Here is an 18,445-nt window from a genome sequence, read left to right as displayed (position 1 = left end):
TGTTCGAAAACCAAGGTATGGCTGTACTTAATTTAGGAAGTGTGTGTGTGTGTGTGTGTGTGTGTGTGTGTGTGTGTGAAGTTAATATTTACAGAAATCCAGAGATTGTAAGTTTTACCATGTCTGGGAACCGAAGTGCGGAACAATCCTTGTTCATTTTGTCAGTGCTTAAAATACAGTGGTACCTCAGGTTACATACGCTTCAGGTTACAGACTCCGCTAACCCAGAAATAGTGCTTCAGGTTAAGAACTTTGCTTCAGGATGAGAACAGAAATTGTGCTCTGGCGGCGCGGCAGCAGTGGGAGGCCCCATTAGCTAAAGTGGTGCTTCAGGTTAAGAACAGTTTCAGGTTAAGTACGGACCTCTGGAATGAATTAAGTACTTAACCTGAGGTACCACTGTACATAAAGCAATGCTTCAGTGTACTGCAGGATTGTCCCACATACATTGCTTGCTTTATTTTTAAACACTGTATCTCACAGAACTCTGTGCATTTCCTACTTGGAATCCACCTTGCAAACACCACCCCAGTGTATTCCTTTCCTTCTTTCTTACAGTGGCAAAGCAGTAGCTGGATGCTCAGAGAATGAGCTAACAATAGAGGCAGAGCAACAAAAGTGGCCATTGTTGACCAGAATGGAGCAGGTCAAGGATAGGAGTGAAAGAGAAGAAGAAGAGAAGAGTTTGGATTTGATATCCTGCTTTATCACTACCCGAAGGCATCTCAAAGCGGCTCACATTCTCCTTTCCCTTCCTCCCCCACAACAAACACTCTGTGAGGTGAGTGGGGCTGAGAGACTTCAGAGAAGTGGGACTAGCCCAAGGTCACCCAGCAGCAGCATGTGGAGGAGCGGAGACGCAAACCCCGTTCACCAGATTACGAGTCTACCGCTCTTAACCACTACACCACACTGGAGTGGACTGGAGAGAAGGTGGCAGCAGCTGAGTTTGCGGCTCCTGGTACTCTCCTGCTCTTTCCCCCATCTTACGCTGCTCTCTCCAGGCACAGCGATGGACAATGCTCAGGTCAGGCTGAGCAGGACTAGCAAAGCACTGCAGTATAGCCATGCCCCCCATGCTACACACACTATTTTAATGCTTGCCAATGTGTGTGTGTGTGATTTAAACCATCCTAGTGAGAAAGCAAAATGGGTGCAAATATGGAGAGTGATGGCTCTATCATAGAACTTTCAGCCCATCTGCCTTGAGCCACACATATGCATAATATATATAAAAAATTAAAAAAATGTCCAGTAGCACCTTAGAGACCAATTAAGTTTGTCCTTGGCATCTGAAGAAGTGTGCATGCACATGAAAGCTTATACAAAGAACAAACTTAGTTGGTCTCTAAGGTGCTACTGGACAATTTTTTAATTTTTAAAAATATATTTTGACTGCGTCAGACCAACACGGCTACCTACCTGAATCTATATGTATAATATGTGCTCCCTTCTTGCCCTGTGCGCCACTTAGCTGTCCCAGGAACTATATGTACTAACCTTGTGTTTGAAGCACTTCTCTATTCTGAAATTATCCACGTCAGCTGCCACTTCGCCATCCAGAAACACAGCGTACAGCAGAAGCCTGACTGTGGGTGCCAGGTCAGAGCTCGTAGACAAGGTGAGGGAGAAGGTTCCTTTCAGAGCTGGGTCAGGGGGAAGGGAGAATAGTGGGAAAGGAAAGAGAAGGAGAGCAACCATGTCTTACAGCATGAGAAAAAATATCCCTGTGAATCTCACTTCTACCAGATGGTGGTAAAGCTAAGAAAAACAAGGAGACCCACCCCAAACACAGCCAGCCCACCTGCGCATTGCAGGAGTATTCCAATCCTCATGTCTTCAACCTAATAACTGGTTTATTGCCAAGAAGAAATTCCGTTCTGCACCACGTGGTGAGTTCTAAAATAAATCCGTTTCCATCTGTTTAGGTCCGCCTAGCAGTCCACTTTGGTAATTCACCTTACCTGAAGACACTGACTGTGGATCTGATAGTAAAGGTAAAGGGACCCCTGACCATTAGGTCCAGTCGTGATCGACTCTGGGCTTGCGGTGCTCATATCGCTTTACTGGCCGAGGGAGCCGGCGTACAGCTTCCAGGTCATGTGGCCAGCATGACTAAGCCGCTTCTGGCGAACCAGAGCAGCGCACGGAAGCACCGTTTACCTTCCCGCCAGAGTGGTACCTATTTATCTACTTGCACTTTGACGTGCTTTCGAACTGCTAGCTTGGCAGGAGCAGGGACCGAGCAATGGGAGCTCACCCTGTCACAGGGATTCGAACCGCTGACCTTCTGATCGGCAAGTCCTAGGCTCTGTGGTTTAACCCACAACTGCTTAAAAACAAAACCTTTAGAATGAGATCTTTGCCAAGTGAAAAACCTCAGGAATCGCTCCTAAGGTTTAATTCTGCTCAGTGTCAGGAAGTTATGTCTAGCACTGTACATGCTCTCCAAGCTGGGGCTGCACCCCTGCTTGTGTCGCTTCACTCACCAACTCTGCACCAAACCCCAACCCTCTCACCAAACCTACTGCCTCTTACACCTTGCCAAACACACTTCCTCTCCTCACACAACACCAAAACTACCAACCCCTCCTCTATACCTTGCAACATCCACCCACCCCCTCTTTTGAGAGCTTGCCAAACCACCCCTTCCTATTACCTTTAGAGCTGTTCCAGCGCCCCTGGAATGCCCACTTCTGTCTCCCGCCTCTGTTTCCTCTTCTCACACTCCAAAGCTGCTAAGATCGCTCAGCAGCTCTCAGAAGGCTGTGATCACACTGCAGTTTGCAATGCCACCTATTGGAAGCCAAGCAAACTGCTGCATGATGACAACCTTACCTTTTTATGATATGTAAACACACACACACACACACACGGAGGGACAATTAAAATAGGGAGATTATCTGGGATTTTTCATGTCAGTTCAGATCTTCTGCTGTATAATTGTAATGGGCCAAAGAAGAAAGCAGAACATTAGGACTCAGTTCAGAATTAAACTTTTAGGCACCATGTTTTGTGCTATTGTTTTACTAGATCTCATGCTGCCGGCAATGTTTGTTTCTGATATGATACCTTAATTTGAAATTTTATAGTATTTTTAGCATGGTGTTATTATTTTATTCTGCTCTTATTATAGGTTGCCTTGCAAGATCTGAAATGGCCTGTTTGAAAGGTGGTTTGAAATTGAATAAATAATAACTGAAAGAAACACCAGACCAGGCAGATCAGGCGCACCAAGCATGTTCATCTTGATAACGCCTGGTGCTTCCCATGAGGCTTATTTGATGGAACAGCATAGTTCTCCCACTTACTCTCATCCTGACCAATTGGCACCTGCTTCTTTCCACTGAAGGCAATCTTCCCTTTGGACACAATCTGCAGAGAGACAATATGTTAGGCCAGGGAGAAAAGCAAGAGCCAGCCCTCACCTCTTTGGCACTAGAGTTACAGAAAAAGGGAGAGGGGAGTGAGACAGGGAAAGACTAGAGTCATGGATTTTGCTGTAGGAAGGCCATAGGCTAGCAGTGAGATTTTGAGATATCTTGAGTTCTGAGGGAGAGAAAGATGTGGTCACAGTACAGATACCATGGGAGTTGCACGTCTGACATAGGTGTGAAAACACATTTATCTTATTCACACAATGCATTTTTAGAGAGAACACCTGAGGGCCAAATTACTTGTAGCCCAGGAGATATGGGATCAGGATCTCCCAATTTTTTAAGAAGAGGATGAGGAGGAGGAGAAGAAGGAGAAGAGCACCAGATTAGAGAGACAGGGAATACTGATAAATATATATTTTCACCAGTATGGCAAATGCAGCTGTGGAAGAAGAAAAATGCTAATTGGGAGAACGGTGCACTGATTGGGGAAACCTCTGTCCCGGTGCCTTAGTCCGGACACCCACCCTTTCCACACCATGAATGGCATTCATTCTATTTTATTGCTTTCAGAGGACACACAGTGTTATTTCTAAAGCTCCCCTGCAGAGCTTAGATGGAAGTGAGGTAGTCAAGGAAGAAGTAAGAGAGTTGTTGCAAGACCCAGAGGACAGAAGACGAATGCTGACAGGAATCAGCTGGGTCTGGAGGAGAGAACAGAGCTGACCAGGGACGGTCAAATGAGCTTTTTCCTCGGCAGCACCTCTGTGTCTGGCAAGCTCCCTGTTTCTTGTTATTGTGATTTTGAAACCCCTATATACTAGGTGTGTGTGCTAAGAGCAAAATGCCTTTGCTTCTGAAAAACAATGGGCCTGTTCATATTATACTAATAACGCTAATATCAGCCTTACAAGGTTTAAAAAAGTAACCACAACAAATACTCTTAGACAGGGGTCAGAAAGGTTTACCTCACCTGGGCCGGTTCACTCCCGCAGAGATCACTCTGGGGGCTGGATCACATCTGCGCAGATGCGATTTCCAGCACTGCGGAAGTGAGTCCCTGCTCTGCACTGCAGTGGTTTAGCACAGCACGCAGGGACTCGCCGAGCGGGCGGCTCGGTTCAGGGGCAGCTTCTGGGCTGTTTAAATGACCCCTGTGGGCCGCTTGTGGCCCATGGGCAGCAGGTTGCCAACCCCTGCTCTTAGATCTCTCTTTTACCATTTAATTTAACCTCAGGTTAGTGGCATCAAACTTTGCCCACTTCCCCTAAATCGTACCTGTCTGCCCCTCCCCAACACACACACACACACACACACACACACACACACAGCACTTATGGCACTTGACACTTTCATATTTGGATGTTATGGAGAATATATGCAGGTTTAAACTTCACACATGATATTAAAAGTAAAGGTAAAGGGACCCCTGACCATTAGGTCCTGTCATGGCCGACTCTAGGGTTGCGGCGCTCATTTCGCTATATTGGCCGAGGGAGCCGGCGTACAGCTTCCGGGTCATGTGACCAGCAGGACTAAGCCGCTTCTGGCAAACCAGAGCAGCGCACGGAAATGCCGTTTACCTTCCCGCCGGAGCGATACCTATTTATCTACTTGCACTTTGACATGCTTTTGAATTGCTAGATTGGCAGGAGCAGGGACCAAGCAATGGGAGCTCACCCCGTTGCGGGGATTCAAACCACCGACCTTCTGATCGGCAAGCCATAGGCTCTGTGGTTGAACCCACAGCGCCACCCACGTCCCTTACACATGATATTCAATCTGATGCAAATCAAGGGTCACTCCAGCCCAGTAGTATTTTATTGGGGGTGTATTCCTCAGTGTGTTCTTGACACAGTAATGGTGTGTTAAGGATGGTGGATTTATTCTGTTTTAGTTTGTTCTGCAATGCTTCCACATTATTGCTGTCTGGGTGGGCTACAGCACAGCAAAAGAACAAACATAAACCCGAACACTGGTGGTATATAAAGTTACGGGGTTTCAGCAGGAAGTTACAGGATGTGCACTGATTGGAAGTGAAGTGGTGTGAGTACCCCAAAACTTTCGCAAGTGCAAACAGTATTGGAAATGGGCTTGCTTGCAGCCGCCCAAATAGGATCATGAGCATAAATGGTCATGAATGTGCAATAAAGACGATGTCTTATTTCTGCCCCTCCCCAAGTTTTCTACTTCTTTCAGGTCAATATTAATCAGCGGCAAAGTGCCCCATCAACATAAGTCTGAGAAAAATCTCTGCTTGAGGAAAAGCTCTTTTTAGCAGTTTTTGTGGGATGTGAAACACAAGAGCAGTCAAGTACAACATCCCTAGAGCAGACATAAAAAGGAGAAGTCTGGACCAGCCAGTCAGAACTTCCTGTTTCCTCCTAGGCTGGGACAGACTTCCTCTACATGTGACCAGAGATGGGCGTGGCCTCACCTATGCAGGTAACAAAATACCTCAGTGGAGGCCGCCATCTCTCTGACTACATTTGTCGAAGAAGCAACATCTGCTTAGCCTAAGATGCTCTTTTGACTTCCAGCCAAGAGAGGACAAAGGAGCTGTCTCTTTATGGGATAGATTCCAGGTATATTACTTTTGTAACTTAAGTCTGCCTTCTGGGATCCATCTGTGAACAGAATGAGTGAGTGAGTAAACACTTTTTATACTTTTATAGAAGATTGTGTCATGTCTATCTTTTTATGAGGGACTAAAGGGGAAATTACCAAGGATAGTTATTTCAGAGGCTTTAGCGAGTCTGAGCAAACGCATCCGCTGTGCAAGTATAAAAAGGGGAACGTTACTCTGCTAAATTGTAGAAATTGTTAACACAAGTTGGAAAGGATATAATCAAACAATATATCCTCTCCTGCATCCCTGAACATTCCCACAGTTTTCCTGTTAATCTTCTGTTTTCTCTCTCTCTGCTGAGATTCTTTCCCACCTTCTTTAATATTGTCTCTTCTTCAAGCTTGCATTTTTCTTCTTCTTCCTTTTTTCCTTTCCCTTTCCCCCCCTGTACAGGATTTGCTTCTCTTTCTCATATTGCTCCAGGCATTTCCATCAATTGCTAGACACTCACCAAGTAATAGAAATCTACGTGGTCGGCTTCCGGGCCCAGCTCTTTCCGATCAAGGATGTAATCCACCAGCACTTCCTGGTCTTTTCCACAGGGCAGCTCTTCCTCCACATGCTGGATTTCCAGGAAACTGTTGCTTTCTGAGTAGAAGGGCATCAGCCATACGAAAGCTTCATTCCGTATTGTCTCCAGGAAGTCAAAGGAAATGGCCCCAGGCTGCTTTAAAATAGTGTACCTGCCCTAGAAAGCAAAAAGGGACAGAAGGTGTCAGAAACAAACAATAGGTCAAAGGTTTTTGGTTGGTGACTGAAATAACCAGATGCACGTCAGAGGTTAAAATACAAAAGAAATTGGAAAGTTAATTGTACTGATGAGTTGTCAACGATGACATAGGTTAATGATAAAAGGAAAGTGTATTAAGGCTCATTTGCAAAAGTTCCAGCAGGCACTTGCGTAGGATAAATAAGCAAAAGTGAAAAGGAATAAAAGAAACCCTTTATTTGTTATTTCAAATTATACGCTGCTAGCAACAACAACAAAATAATTTTTCATACACACACACACACACACACACACACACACACCCATAATAAGGTAACAGAGCTTGGATACAAACCAACCATGATAACACCCCAATCCATGCTAAACATCTTAAGAAAACCACAAACTTACAAATTTAGAAGGGGCACAGCTGTGAAAGGGTGTAGCTCTGCACTTCTGAATTTGCCACTACAATGCTACTCCTTTGCTAATATGCTCATGACTCACCCGTAGAGAAACCGTATCTTTCCATTCTGTTGTGTCCAAGGAGAAAGCAACTTCGCCATTCTCATCTGTGCGGTAAGGAAGGTTTGTCTCCACGTCATTGATATCGACAGTAAGATAGACCGTCTCATTCTTGAAGGGTGTGTCGTTGATGGTGCATTTCATCTGCAAGAACAAACTGGGAATTAATGCCATGATAGTCTTCTCTGATGGCAATTAGGTGGGCTATAAGAAGTAACTGGATTTACTGAAACAACTTTCCTCTTTCTTAAATTGGACAAAATATAAATATAATTTGTTAAAAGAGGCTCTTTCAAGTAAAGTTGAATTAAATATATGATTAAGTCTGCAGTCCTGTATGCTGTTGCTGGGAAGTCAGTCCCATTTAACTCAGTGAGGGTGACCTCCAAAGCAGACAGATACAATTTTGCACACTAGGAGGATCTATGAACTAAGTATGTATGCACACCAAAGGCACAAGTCTCTTCACAGAAACAAAAGAGTGGTCTTGGTTCAGAACATTTTCTATAATTTACATCTGACAAATGCTCCTAAAATACATGGCTTTTGGTCATGTAAGCTTGAATATAGAAATTAGCATTTAAACCTCGCTGGACACCCTTCCAGGTGAAATATTTCTTTATTTCCTTATCTCTTTGCTGCCCCCACTCTTCAAACCTTGAGCATCACCTTTAAAAACATCCTCTCCCCAACCTTCCAATCAGATATTGAGCTATTTTACGCGACTGAGCTGTCTCATCAGCTGTCTGGCTGAGAGAGAGATTGGGCAAAGCTATATTTAGGACCTCACCTTTCCAGTGTATGGAAATCCATGTTTATAGAATGGATTGAGATTTAGGAACTGCACGTTTGCTACTCTGGCGACAACAGAGAAACCACCGGTTCCTGCGACTTTCACTCCTGAAAAAGAGAGGTGACATCCGGACTCAGCACAGTTGTGGGAAGTGTGTCACACACACACACGAGGGAGGAGTAGCAGCATTGTATATAAAGGATGTGTACACTTGTGAAGAAATCTATGGCCTGGAGCATGAAAAGCAGTTTGACAGTATATGGGTAAAAATTGTAGGAGAGAGAAACAACAGTGACGTTACTGTCACTGTTCTTGCAGGAGGAGACTGAGATGGCCATCTTCAAATACAGTGGTACCTTGGGTTAAGAACTTAATTCGTTCTGGAGGTCTGTTCTTAACCTGAAACTGTTCTTAACTAGAGGTACCACTTTAGCTAATGGGGCCTCCCGCTGCCGCCGTGCTGCCGCCGTGTGATTTTTGTTCTCATCCTGAAGCAAAGGTCTTAACCCAAGGTACTATTTATGGGTTAGCGGAGTCTGTAACCTGAAGCGTTTGTAACCTGAGGTACCACTGTATCTTAAGGGCCGTCACATGGAGGAGGGAGCATACTTGTTTTCTCTTGCTCTGGAGGGTAGGACTCAAACCAATGGCTTCAAGTTGCAAGAAAGTAGATTCCAACTAAACACTCGGAAATACTTTCTGACAGTACAAGCTGTTCAGCTGTGGAACAGACTCCCACGAGAGGTGGTGGATTCTCCTCAATTGGAGGTTTTTAAACAGAGGTTGGATGGCCATCTGTCATGGATGCTTTATCTGAGATTCCTCCATTGCAGGGGGTTGGACTAGGTGACCGTTGGTGTCCCTTCCAACTTTAAGATTCAATGATTATTACTATTTTACTGTATTTACCCCACCCATCCGACTGGGTTGCCCTAGCCACTCTGGGCAGCTTCCAACATATATAAAAACACAATTAAACATTAAAAAACTTCCCTATTCAGGGCTGCCTTCAGATGGCTCGAGGGTTGGATAGCTCCATACCCCCCAACACTTCTCCAATGTATATAGGGACGTCCTAAGGAAAAGCAGGACATTCTGGGATCAAATCAAAAACTGGGACGACGTCTGTAAATCTGGGACTGTTCCTGGAAAACAGGGACACTTGAAGGATCTGAGACCCTGAAAATCCACCACACATAACCAATGCCCATCTCCCCCAAATCTACTGTTTAAAAACTGTAAAAATGTCGTGAAAGTAGAAAGGGAGAAAGAGAAGATCAAACAAGAGTATGAGGTCTAAAGGAAGGTTAAAGGTAAAGGTACCCCTGACCATTAGGTCCAGTTGTGGCTGACTCTGGGGTTGCGGCACTCATCTTGCTTTATTGGCCGAGGGAGCCAGTGTACAGTTTCCAGGTCATGTGGCCAGCATGACTAAGCCACTTCTGGCAAACCAGAGCAGCGCACGGAAACACCGTGTACCTTCCCGCCAGAGCGGTACCTATTTATCTACTTGTACTTTGACGTGCTTTCGAACTGCTAGGTTGGCAGGAGCTGGGACCGAGCAACAGGAGCTCACCCCGTCGCGGGGATTCAAACCGCCAACCTTCTGATCGGCAAGCCCTAGGCTCTGTGGTTTAACCCACAGCGCCACCCGCATCCCAAAGGAAGGTTACTAAACATCAAAACCTCTATTTCCCCATTTCTGTACCTGTTCCTTCTTCTTCAAATTCCGCAGAAAGCTGAACAAAATCCATATAGCCTCTCTCAGGCAGCTTTAAATCGGTTGCATTAATTGTGAAAGAAACATAACCATTCTTGTCTGTCTGAGGAAACAGAGATGAAAAATTATATTTGGAGGCAAAGGCAGCTGGTTAAGGACTCTCATTTTAGAGCCAAGGGCAGCAGAATGGCATTTCAGGGCAGGAGTATGGCCAGTCGCCTCAGCCCTTCAGTTAGCTTACCTGGCCTGTGTAGTGCATTTGAATTGCATCGAGTTCCCTCACTGGCGTATCGTAAAAAAAGTAAAATGATATTTCTCGAGTTACATGTAGGTCTACTTTCCCACGAACAAGCTTCCCATATGTGTACCTGCAGCAGAAGGTGGGAGAACAGTATCATAAAGTAAACCCCCTAAAGCAAATAGTCAGCTTTAATTTGTCTGGGTGGTGGAGGTGGAAATGGAGCTGGTAGCACCAAAAAAACCAGAGAAACTTCTTGATTGAACAGTTTATGGTAGGAAAATCACTTTAGGGTGTGTTGTTCACATTACTGTCTTTGAGTACAGCAAAGTTGCAGTTCTCCAACACTTTCCTCCCAGCTGTTCACATAAACACTCCTCAAACAGTGTGAGATTTGTTTCTGCTTGTGTAACACACTATGGACATTGACAGGGCAGGGATGTCTTTATCCCATGGGTAGGCAAACCAAGGGCCGCGGCCCAGATCAGGCCCAATTGCCTTCTGGATCCAGCCTGCAGATGGTCCAGGAATCGCCACATGGATTGCCAGCACGGGCTTTCTCTCCCTCTCCCTCACACGGCGGCAGCAGCGGCACCTCCTCCCTCCCTCCTCCTGGTTTCTCCCTGCCCTGCCTAGAGGAGGAAGGGGCACAAAACAAATGAAATACCGTGAAAATCCCTGAAACGAGAAGTAATCGACTAGAAATATTGTCTTATGGAAATAAACAAAATAATAAAAATCAAAAACTTTAAGGGAAAAATTAGAAAAACCTAAAATTGAACAAAGCCTTAACGGGATCAATTTCTAGTCGATTACTTCTCGTTTCAGGGATTTTCATGGTATTTCATTTGTTTTGTGCAATTTCTCGGTTCCGTGACTGTCTTTTTTCTACCAGAGGAGAAAGGGGGCTGGGGTTTGTTGGTGCCAGCAGCAGCAGCGCTCGAGCGGCCGCCATTTTAAGCAGCCCCTCTCCGGAGCCCTTTCGTGCACCACTCATCCTCCCTCCGCCAACACCACCGCCAGCTCCTGTCGCTCACAAATCACAGGTAAGCAGCCACAGGGGCTCGTGGTGCTCTTCCATCATTTTTTGTCCAACATATAGTCTGGCCCCCCACAAGGTCTGAGGGACAGTGGACTGGCCCCCTGCTTAAAAAGTTTGCTGATCCCTGCTTTATCCCTATAAAAAGGTGTTTTCACATCTTGGCTACATATGAGCTAGGAAAGGCTTCAGGGTTTCCAAGCTGAGTTGAGAAACAACACATCAGCCATTTTATCACAGCAAAGCTCATGCATTTTGGATACGGTAAATGAAAGAGTGGACCAGCCTTAGGGAGAGATTTCCCCCGTGAATTCACACTGAAGGAAAGAACACCTGATCCATAGGTGCTGATTCCCTGGGGCCTTGGGTGTCTGAGCACCCACAAAATTCCCCATGAAGGGCCGGGCACCCACAAATTTTGGTGCCAGGGCCATGCACGCTGCATGGCACCCACAGCCCTGGGCACCCACAGTCGTGGGGCCAAGCTGGAACTCCTGACCCGACCCCACACTGTCTGAGAAAATACTGGAGGCAGGCATGCCAGAACAATCCTTTTATACCACCCAGAGACTTTCTGAAGGGAATGAAAATTTCGCTAGTTGTTATAGCTTTCTGACTCCACAGTTGCGGCAGAATCATTCCCAATAATGTTTCACATGCAGATGCAAAGATTACTTGATGGCCTGTTGTGGAGAAATGCAGGAAATGTGGAAAGTATGTGTATGAGGGAGCAGGGAGGGAAGAAGTGGTGCTTGACTTTTTCTGCAAAGTGACAGGAAAGGAAAAGAAGCTTTCTGGACAAACAAAAAACTAGACCATAATTGATAGGTCACTGGAAGGGAAAGAGAGAAAAAGGTGAAAGGAAAGAAGCCGGACTGGAACAAACAGATTTGCTTTACCAAATACCTCAGGTGCTTGGAATATCCTTTTTTTCGCCTGCAATTTAGTCCTCCAGAAACAGAGCAGGGGAAAAGGACACAGTTCTGATGCCCGCCTATTCTGTCCTCATTATTGGGGATGAAATATTCTCCATCAACCGTTGGCATGGTCTTTGAGGACACACAAGATTTTGCTCACCTGCCAAGCACTTTGACTTGAACTTCTTCATCCGCTCTGGTGACAAGTTGTGGAAGTTCAAACACCACTTCATATTTTGGCAGCACTGCAATGGAGAGGAGAAGAAGAAGAAGAAGAAGAAGAAGAAGAAGAAGAGCAGTAAGGGATGCTTTAAAAAGAAGAAGAAGAAGAATTGGAATAGCAGATTGCTAAAAACACCAAGACCAATAGTTCTGGGGTAATTGCATTTGGTTAAAAGATACGAGAGGAGAACGTTAACTCCAGCAAGTGCTGCTGTCTGGTCAGATTTTGCTTCTGCAGCGTATTTTGATTTTAAAAGCAAATTAACAAAACTCCAAACCAGAAGAGATCCTCTGTATGGATCTTGCATATCATATCTTGCTTGACCCTAAGCTGAACTTAAAATGCGCACACCTATAGATGTAGGTGCTTTAATTTAGCAGGTGGGTGGAAGGAAAAAGAGGCATTGTTTTGCCTTCCTTCAGGGTCATTTTTTAGCATTATATTATCATAGCCAGCTGGCGATGCAATAAGGTTTTGACCTAACTTTGATCTCCTCGTTTTTCCTCTGTTGCATGTGGGATGGTTGCAAAGTGACAGGTGTCAAATTGATGTGCATTTCTTCACCAACTGTGTTCACTGGGACATTGCATGAGATGCATTTGTGAGCCAGTACAGTGCTTAGAGTGTTTGATAAGGACCAAGGATACCAGAGTTGAACCCGCCCCAAACTCCGCCATGGGTGGGTGACTTTGGACCAATTGTTGCCTCTCAGCCTAACCTACCTCACAGGACTATACAGTCATACCTCGGGTTGAATATGCTTCATGTTGAGCGCATTTGAGTTGTGCTCCACAGCAACCCAGAAGTAACGGAGTGCGTTACTTCCGGGTTTCGCTGCTCGTGCATGCGCAGATGCTCAAAATGATGTCACGCGCATACACAGAAGTGGTGAAAAGCAACGTGCGCAGACATGCTGTCGCTAGTTACATTTGCTTCTGGATGCGAATAGGGCTCCGGAAAGGATCCCATTCGTATCCAGAGATACCACTGTATATGCTACCTTGAGCTCATTGAAGGAAAGGTAAGGTATAAATGTAGCGCTCTCTCTCTCTCTCTCTCTCTCTCTCTCTCTCTCTCTCTCTCTCTCTCTCTTTAAAATCAGCACCTCACATTTCTATCTCCTCCCAGATCTTTTCTCTAGAACATCACTGCTGCATTTTGTTCCAGGAAAGACAGCAACATATTGAAGAGCTAGTAACTTTGCCATTCACAACGTCTAGACAGAATTAGCATGGGGAATGAGCGTGTGCACAAGGCAACACAAGCAGGAGCCCCCCTGATCCCCCCTACACAGTTGTATAGTAAGCCCGCAACTTATGGCGGGGGTTATGTTCCAGTGGACAGCCCCAAACCAAAGTCAAAATACATTGAGTTCAATGGTGGGTGGGATCGCCAAAGTCTTCCTCCCCCCCCCCCAGACACCTGCCCCCTTTCTGCTCCCCCCCCATTTTATTTTTTTGCCAAGCACATAAAGCTGGATGAGCAAAAGCTAAATGTGTGTAAGTTGCAGGCTTACTGTACAGGCATGAGTCTTTTCTGCAGATGACCTAACAACCTGCTGTTGTGTTTGCTTTCTGCATTTTGAACAGCTGAAAACGGCAGTATTGAAAGGGACTTCAGCGCAGGCAAATCTCTCTTCCTTTCAGAAGCGCCAAGTTCACGCACATCGGAAGGAAGCCATGAGGCCTGATGTGGCCCTCCACCAGCATGGGGAGGCCAGGCGGGGCCTGCTAGCACAGCAGATGCCCCATGTATATGGGCAATCTATCCGGAAGATATTTGTATTCTGAGGAGATGCTGATATGGATGACATTATGGGTGCCCTGCCAGCCAGCTGTTGACCTTTCTTCCAAGTAGCTTCTAATTTCTGCCACACATCTCGGAGAGCAGTCAGCAAAACCCATCCAAGCCCTGCTACTGCCTTTTGCCCCGCTTTCTCTCCCATTCCTGCTGCCTCCAAGCATTTAAGCATGGCATTAGGAATTGGCCCTCCAAACTCAGCTATCTCAGCTTCCCAAGACACCGGCGGGGTCAGCTGGTTCAAGACTTGAGCCACTGGCCCCCAAGCATCTGTGCTAGGCCAACCACAGATGTGGCTCTGACTACCCTTTCCTTGCTTAGAGTAATTTCTTCTCCCCCAAAAGGGCATTACTTCTGAATCTTGCCAACATGGGGCCTTCCGCCACAGCAGGGAGGGACGATGGGGCCCTCTGCTGCTGTGGGGAGGCCCGACGGGGCTCAGCCACTCAAGATTGGAAGGACTTAGGCCCATCCCCACATACTTTGGGGTAGGGCTGAGCTGTCCTCGGCCCCATAGACTTGGAACCTAACAATAACAATAACAATTTATTATTTATATGCTACCCATCTGACTGGGTTGCCCCAGCCACTCTGGATGTCTCCCCACAAAGTATTAAAAGCACAACAAAACATCAACCATTAAAAACTTCCCTGAACATATGCTTCCTTTTATTCTTAGAACGATTCCCACAAGCCACGTGGTTTTCCCCAGAAACTTACCATATTCCTCCACAGTGAATACTTTCCTATTTCTGTAGTCCTCTCCCATTTTGAAGGTGTACGATCCCAGGGCCGCTTCCGAGGCCAGAGGGAACGACAGATCCACAATGCCATGGTGAGGCTTCACGTCCACCCATTGGCCTATTCGGTTCCCATTAGGATCCTGGGATAAGACCAAAAGGACTGTGAGGTTCGTCCCCTTGGCTGCAGCAATAGCAATGTTCACATAACCAGATGAACCACATCCTGGAGGAGGCTGGGTTATCCCAAGAAATTGGGATTTCTTGCCTGATCTCCTGTCCCTGCAAAACGTGAGCAGGAGCTGACTAGACTGGCAGTACAGTCATACCTTAGTTCTCGAACAGAAGTTCATTTGACTTCCGGAAATGTTCGAAGTGCGTCTTCCGATTGGCTGCAGGAGCTTCCTGCACTCAACTGGAAGTTGCAGAAGCTGTGGCGGACTTTTGGGTTCCAAAGAATGTTCGCAAACTGGAACACTCACTTCTGGGTTTGCAGCATTCGAGAGCCAAAACGTTTGAGTTGCAAGGTGTTCGACAACCAAGGTATGACTGTAGAGTCAACAAAGATGACAGGACAGTCCTCTATGGCAGCAGTCTTCAACTTTTTCCAACCTGAGACCCACCTTAGTCCTAAGCTGCATTTGGGGTAGGGATAAAGGAATCCTCTCAGTTTCTAACTTTCCCTGATCTTTAGTTCTTGACATTTTCACATTAGATGGTGGGGATGATTTTAAAGCCCTTGTGGAAATTTATCAGCATCTTGGTGCAAGTTTCTCCACATATGCACACTTTGGCAAAGCAATTTCTCCTAACAGAATGGATTTGTCTCCATTTGCACCCTTTGGCGTAGCCCAGGGGTGCCAGAGAGAGGCAGCTGCCCCCCATCAATAAAAATAAATAAAAATGCATAGCTCAGTTTCTTCCCTCCCCTAACAAAAATCCTGGCTACACCCATGTCTGCACCATATACTTGTTGTACAAAATTGGGGGGTGGTCTTTACAGCCCAACCCCCTAAGGGGATCAGAGTCCCCTAAGTCCAGAGAAGAAGGCATGGAGGCTATAACCAGTAGAAGAAAAGCAAGGCAGATATTTATTTTTTCTGTTGCAATGGAGTCCCCCTACCCCTGTATAACACATTCAAAGCTGTATCATGCCACTATGGCTTCCCCCAAGGAATCCTGGGAACCGTCATTTGTTAAGGGTGCTGAGAGTCCTTATGAGATTCCCTTATTCCCCTCACAGAGCTACCATTCCCAGAGTCATTTAACAGGCAATCTCTCTTCCCAGGGGACACCCTCTTCCATCCTCGTCTTGCAGCCCAAAGAGACAGATTTCTTTCTCTTCCCTTCTGCCTTCCTCCTGCTGCCAGAGCCAAGTGTGTATAACTGAATTCACGCTAATAATATGCATGTATGATGCAGGTGCGCTGTATTTGCATTTCAAATGACGCTTCCATGGTTACAATGGAATCTTCCCTTGAAAACCAAAAAGTGGCTTTGGGGAGGTGTTTTATTTTATTGGACTTGGCAGGGTGACAAAGTTAAATCCCCCCCTCTCTGCCTCCATCCTCACAGTCCTGAGGCTGCCATTTATATAGTAAAAATGTACATTTTGATTGCATTCAGGCAATTAATATCACATTTAGTTTGCAATAGTTTGGGGGCCAATTCAGAAAGGCAGTTGGCATCTTCTTGTGGCACTTCTCATATTGCTTTAGCAGTTGCTGGCAGGTTTTTGGGTGAATGCAGGCAACCGTTGACCAAATAGTCATTAACATTTACCACAGTGAGGGCACATAACCTTCTGTTGAGTCTTACGACAGGTTGAGGATAATTCCACTATTGTATTGCATCCCATGAATAGGAGAATGCAGAAGTACAGGTGTATGGCTCAGTTCTCATAATTTGGCAGGGAAATATAGACAACCGGCTTATCATGTGGATATCTATGTATGGTGATGTCAGGGACTGGACTGAGGAGGAATGGTGGGGATCGCCTCCCCTTCCTGAACTGTTATGTACTGAAGTTATCACCCTGGGCCAGCAGGGGTATACTGTAGATAGTTATGCAAATGAAGGATTGAAAGTGATTGGATAGTTTTAGAAAGTTGCTACAGTAACATTGTACTAGAGCTCTATATAAGCAGGCTGACTGAACCCTTCAGCTCAGTTCTGTTCTGGCCTCTGAATAAACAAGAGCTGTTTGAAGAATCGCTGTGTCGTCTGATATGTTCACCCACAACATAACATGAATGTTCCCAAGAAGAGCAGGACAGTATAGATTTGCAACAGTGGTTTGTGGAAGGGCATAGTTCAGAGGCTGCAGAGGGGAGAAGCTGGGAAATATTGGGAGAGGAACAGCAGGAAGAAGAAGAAGCACCAGGGGAGAGACAGCTGACAGACTCAGTGTCTTTGGAAAGCATGCCTGACCCCCCTTCTCCCAGGAGCTGGCGTGCATTGAGAGTAGTAGAACAGAAAGCTCAGAGGCAGAAAGCACAGATCAGCCAGAGCAGGGATGACGTAGGATAAGGGAGACTGAGGGGGTGGGACTTGGAGCAACACCATTATCTAAGAAAGACCGTATTCCTGCATCTCTCTCTCTGTGAATATTGACTAAACTACTTGGTAAGAACTCTTCTTGTTTATCTGCTTCTTGACTGCCACCGTGGGAGGGACAGGATTCCCTGTAGCCTAACAGGTGGTAAGTACTTAATAAATGACAATATTCATGGAAAGGGTCAGCGTAGACCTACATTTCACACCCACTGCTCTTTGATGGTATGCCTACTTAGGTTCAAGCCAAAAGCAAATCTATTTTAACAAGAGCAACTCACGGAAGGGACCACTGGGGTTGTTTCCCCTGTCCAGCAGCCTCTCCAAGCCAAAACTATAGTTCCCAGGTTTACAATCACAACCACATTACTTTAAATGTGTAGTGTAGACATGCCCTGATGTTCAAGTGGTCTCAAAGGACAGGATGGGAACAAAAGGAAAACATCACGACCAACGCTAGTTACTTACTCTCAGCTCTAGCAAAGGAATCTGCAAATGACAAGAGAGAGGGACAACGTCAGTGTCAATGAGAAACAGAGCAGCTTCCAAGTCCCCCAGCATTCTGTAAAACCAGCCAAGGAAATGACAGTTCTGTCCTGCCTGCACTCTCGAACTGACATTACTAGCAGCATGATAAGATAGCAATTGCAACCCATCTGTGGGCTATAGGAAATGAGGCTGGGTCAGCTGTTTGCCTTGCTTGCCAATCTTCTGCCATAGAATCAGACTTCTGGAATTCCAATTCTAGAATTGGAAGGGACCCTAAGGGTCATCTAGGGTCACCTGCAATGGAAGAATCTCAGCTAAAGCATCCATAACAGATGGCCATCCAAACTCTGCTTAAAAACCTCCAAGGAAGGAGAGTCCACCACCGCCCAAGGGAGACCGTACCTGCACCTACAGACCTACATATGTGGGAACATCTGTTCAAGCACCAGCCCCCATCATGCTGATATTGATCATGTGACCACTAGAGGGCATGTAAAGAAAGGGTTCTGGTTGGTGGATGCACCGCACAAGTCCCACTATTCGAACACAGGAAATCGTTTTTTTAGGCAAGAGTTCACATAACAAGTTGACGATTTGATTCCTATGAGGAAATTTCCAATGCGTGAAATATTGACCCCAGAATGAAAGGGGAAAATAGGAAAACCCCTGGAAACTTTGCAAAAGATAAAGAAG

General features: G+C 45.8%; 1 protein-coding gene across 2 annotated transcripts in view; it reads right to left on the bottom strand.

Annotated features, from left to right (window-relative positions):
* Positions 1-18,445, bottom strand: part of LOC310834590 (alpha-2-macroglobulin-like protein 1) — a 49,686-nt gene that overhangs the window by 23,359 nt on the left and 7,882 nt on the right. For both annotated transcript variants that reach the window (XM_083718353.1, XM_083718354.1), the window contains exons 6-15: positions 17,732-17,752; positions 14,691-14,853; positions 12,108-12,192; positions 9,995-10,121; positions 9,742-9,856; positions 8,031-8,140; positions 7,223-7,384; positions 6,458-6,694; positions 3,312-3,375; positions 1,501-1,646 (exon numbers count right to left, since the gene is read on the bottom strand). In XM_083718353.1, the coding sequence (XP_083574479.1) occupies positions 1,501-1,646; positions 3,312-3,375; positions 6,458-6,694; positions 7,223-7,384; positions 8,031-8,140; positions 9,742-9,856; positions 9,995-10,121; positions 12,108-12,192; positions 14,691-14,853; positions 17,732-17,752 (1,230 nt within the window). The remainder of the gene's footprint in view (positions 1-1,500; positions 1,647-3,311; positions 3,376-6,457; positions 6,695-7,222; positions 7,385-8,030; positions 8,141-9,741; positions 9,857-9,994; positions 10,122-12,107; positions 12,193-14,690; positions 14,854-17,731; positions 17,753-18,445) is intronic.

This window comes from Podarcis gaigeae (assembly GCF_964106915.1).
Source record: "Podarcis gaigeae genome assembly, chromosome: 17".
Classification (NCBI taxonomy): Eukaryota; Metazoa; Chordata; class Lepidosauria; order Squamata; family Lacertidae; genus Podarcis; species Podarcis gaigeae.
This window is presented reverse-complemented; position numbering and strand designations above follow the sequence as displayed.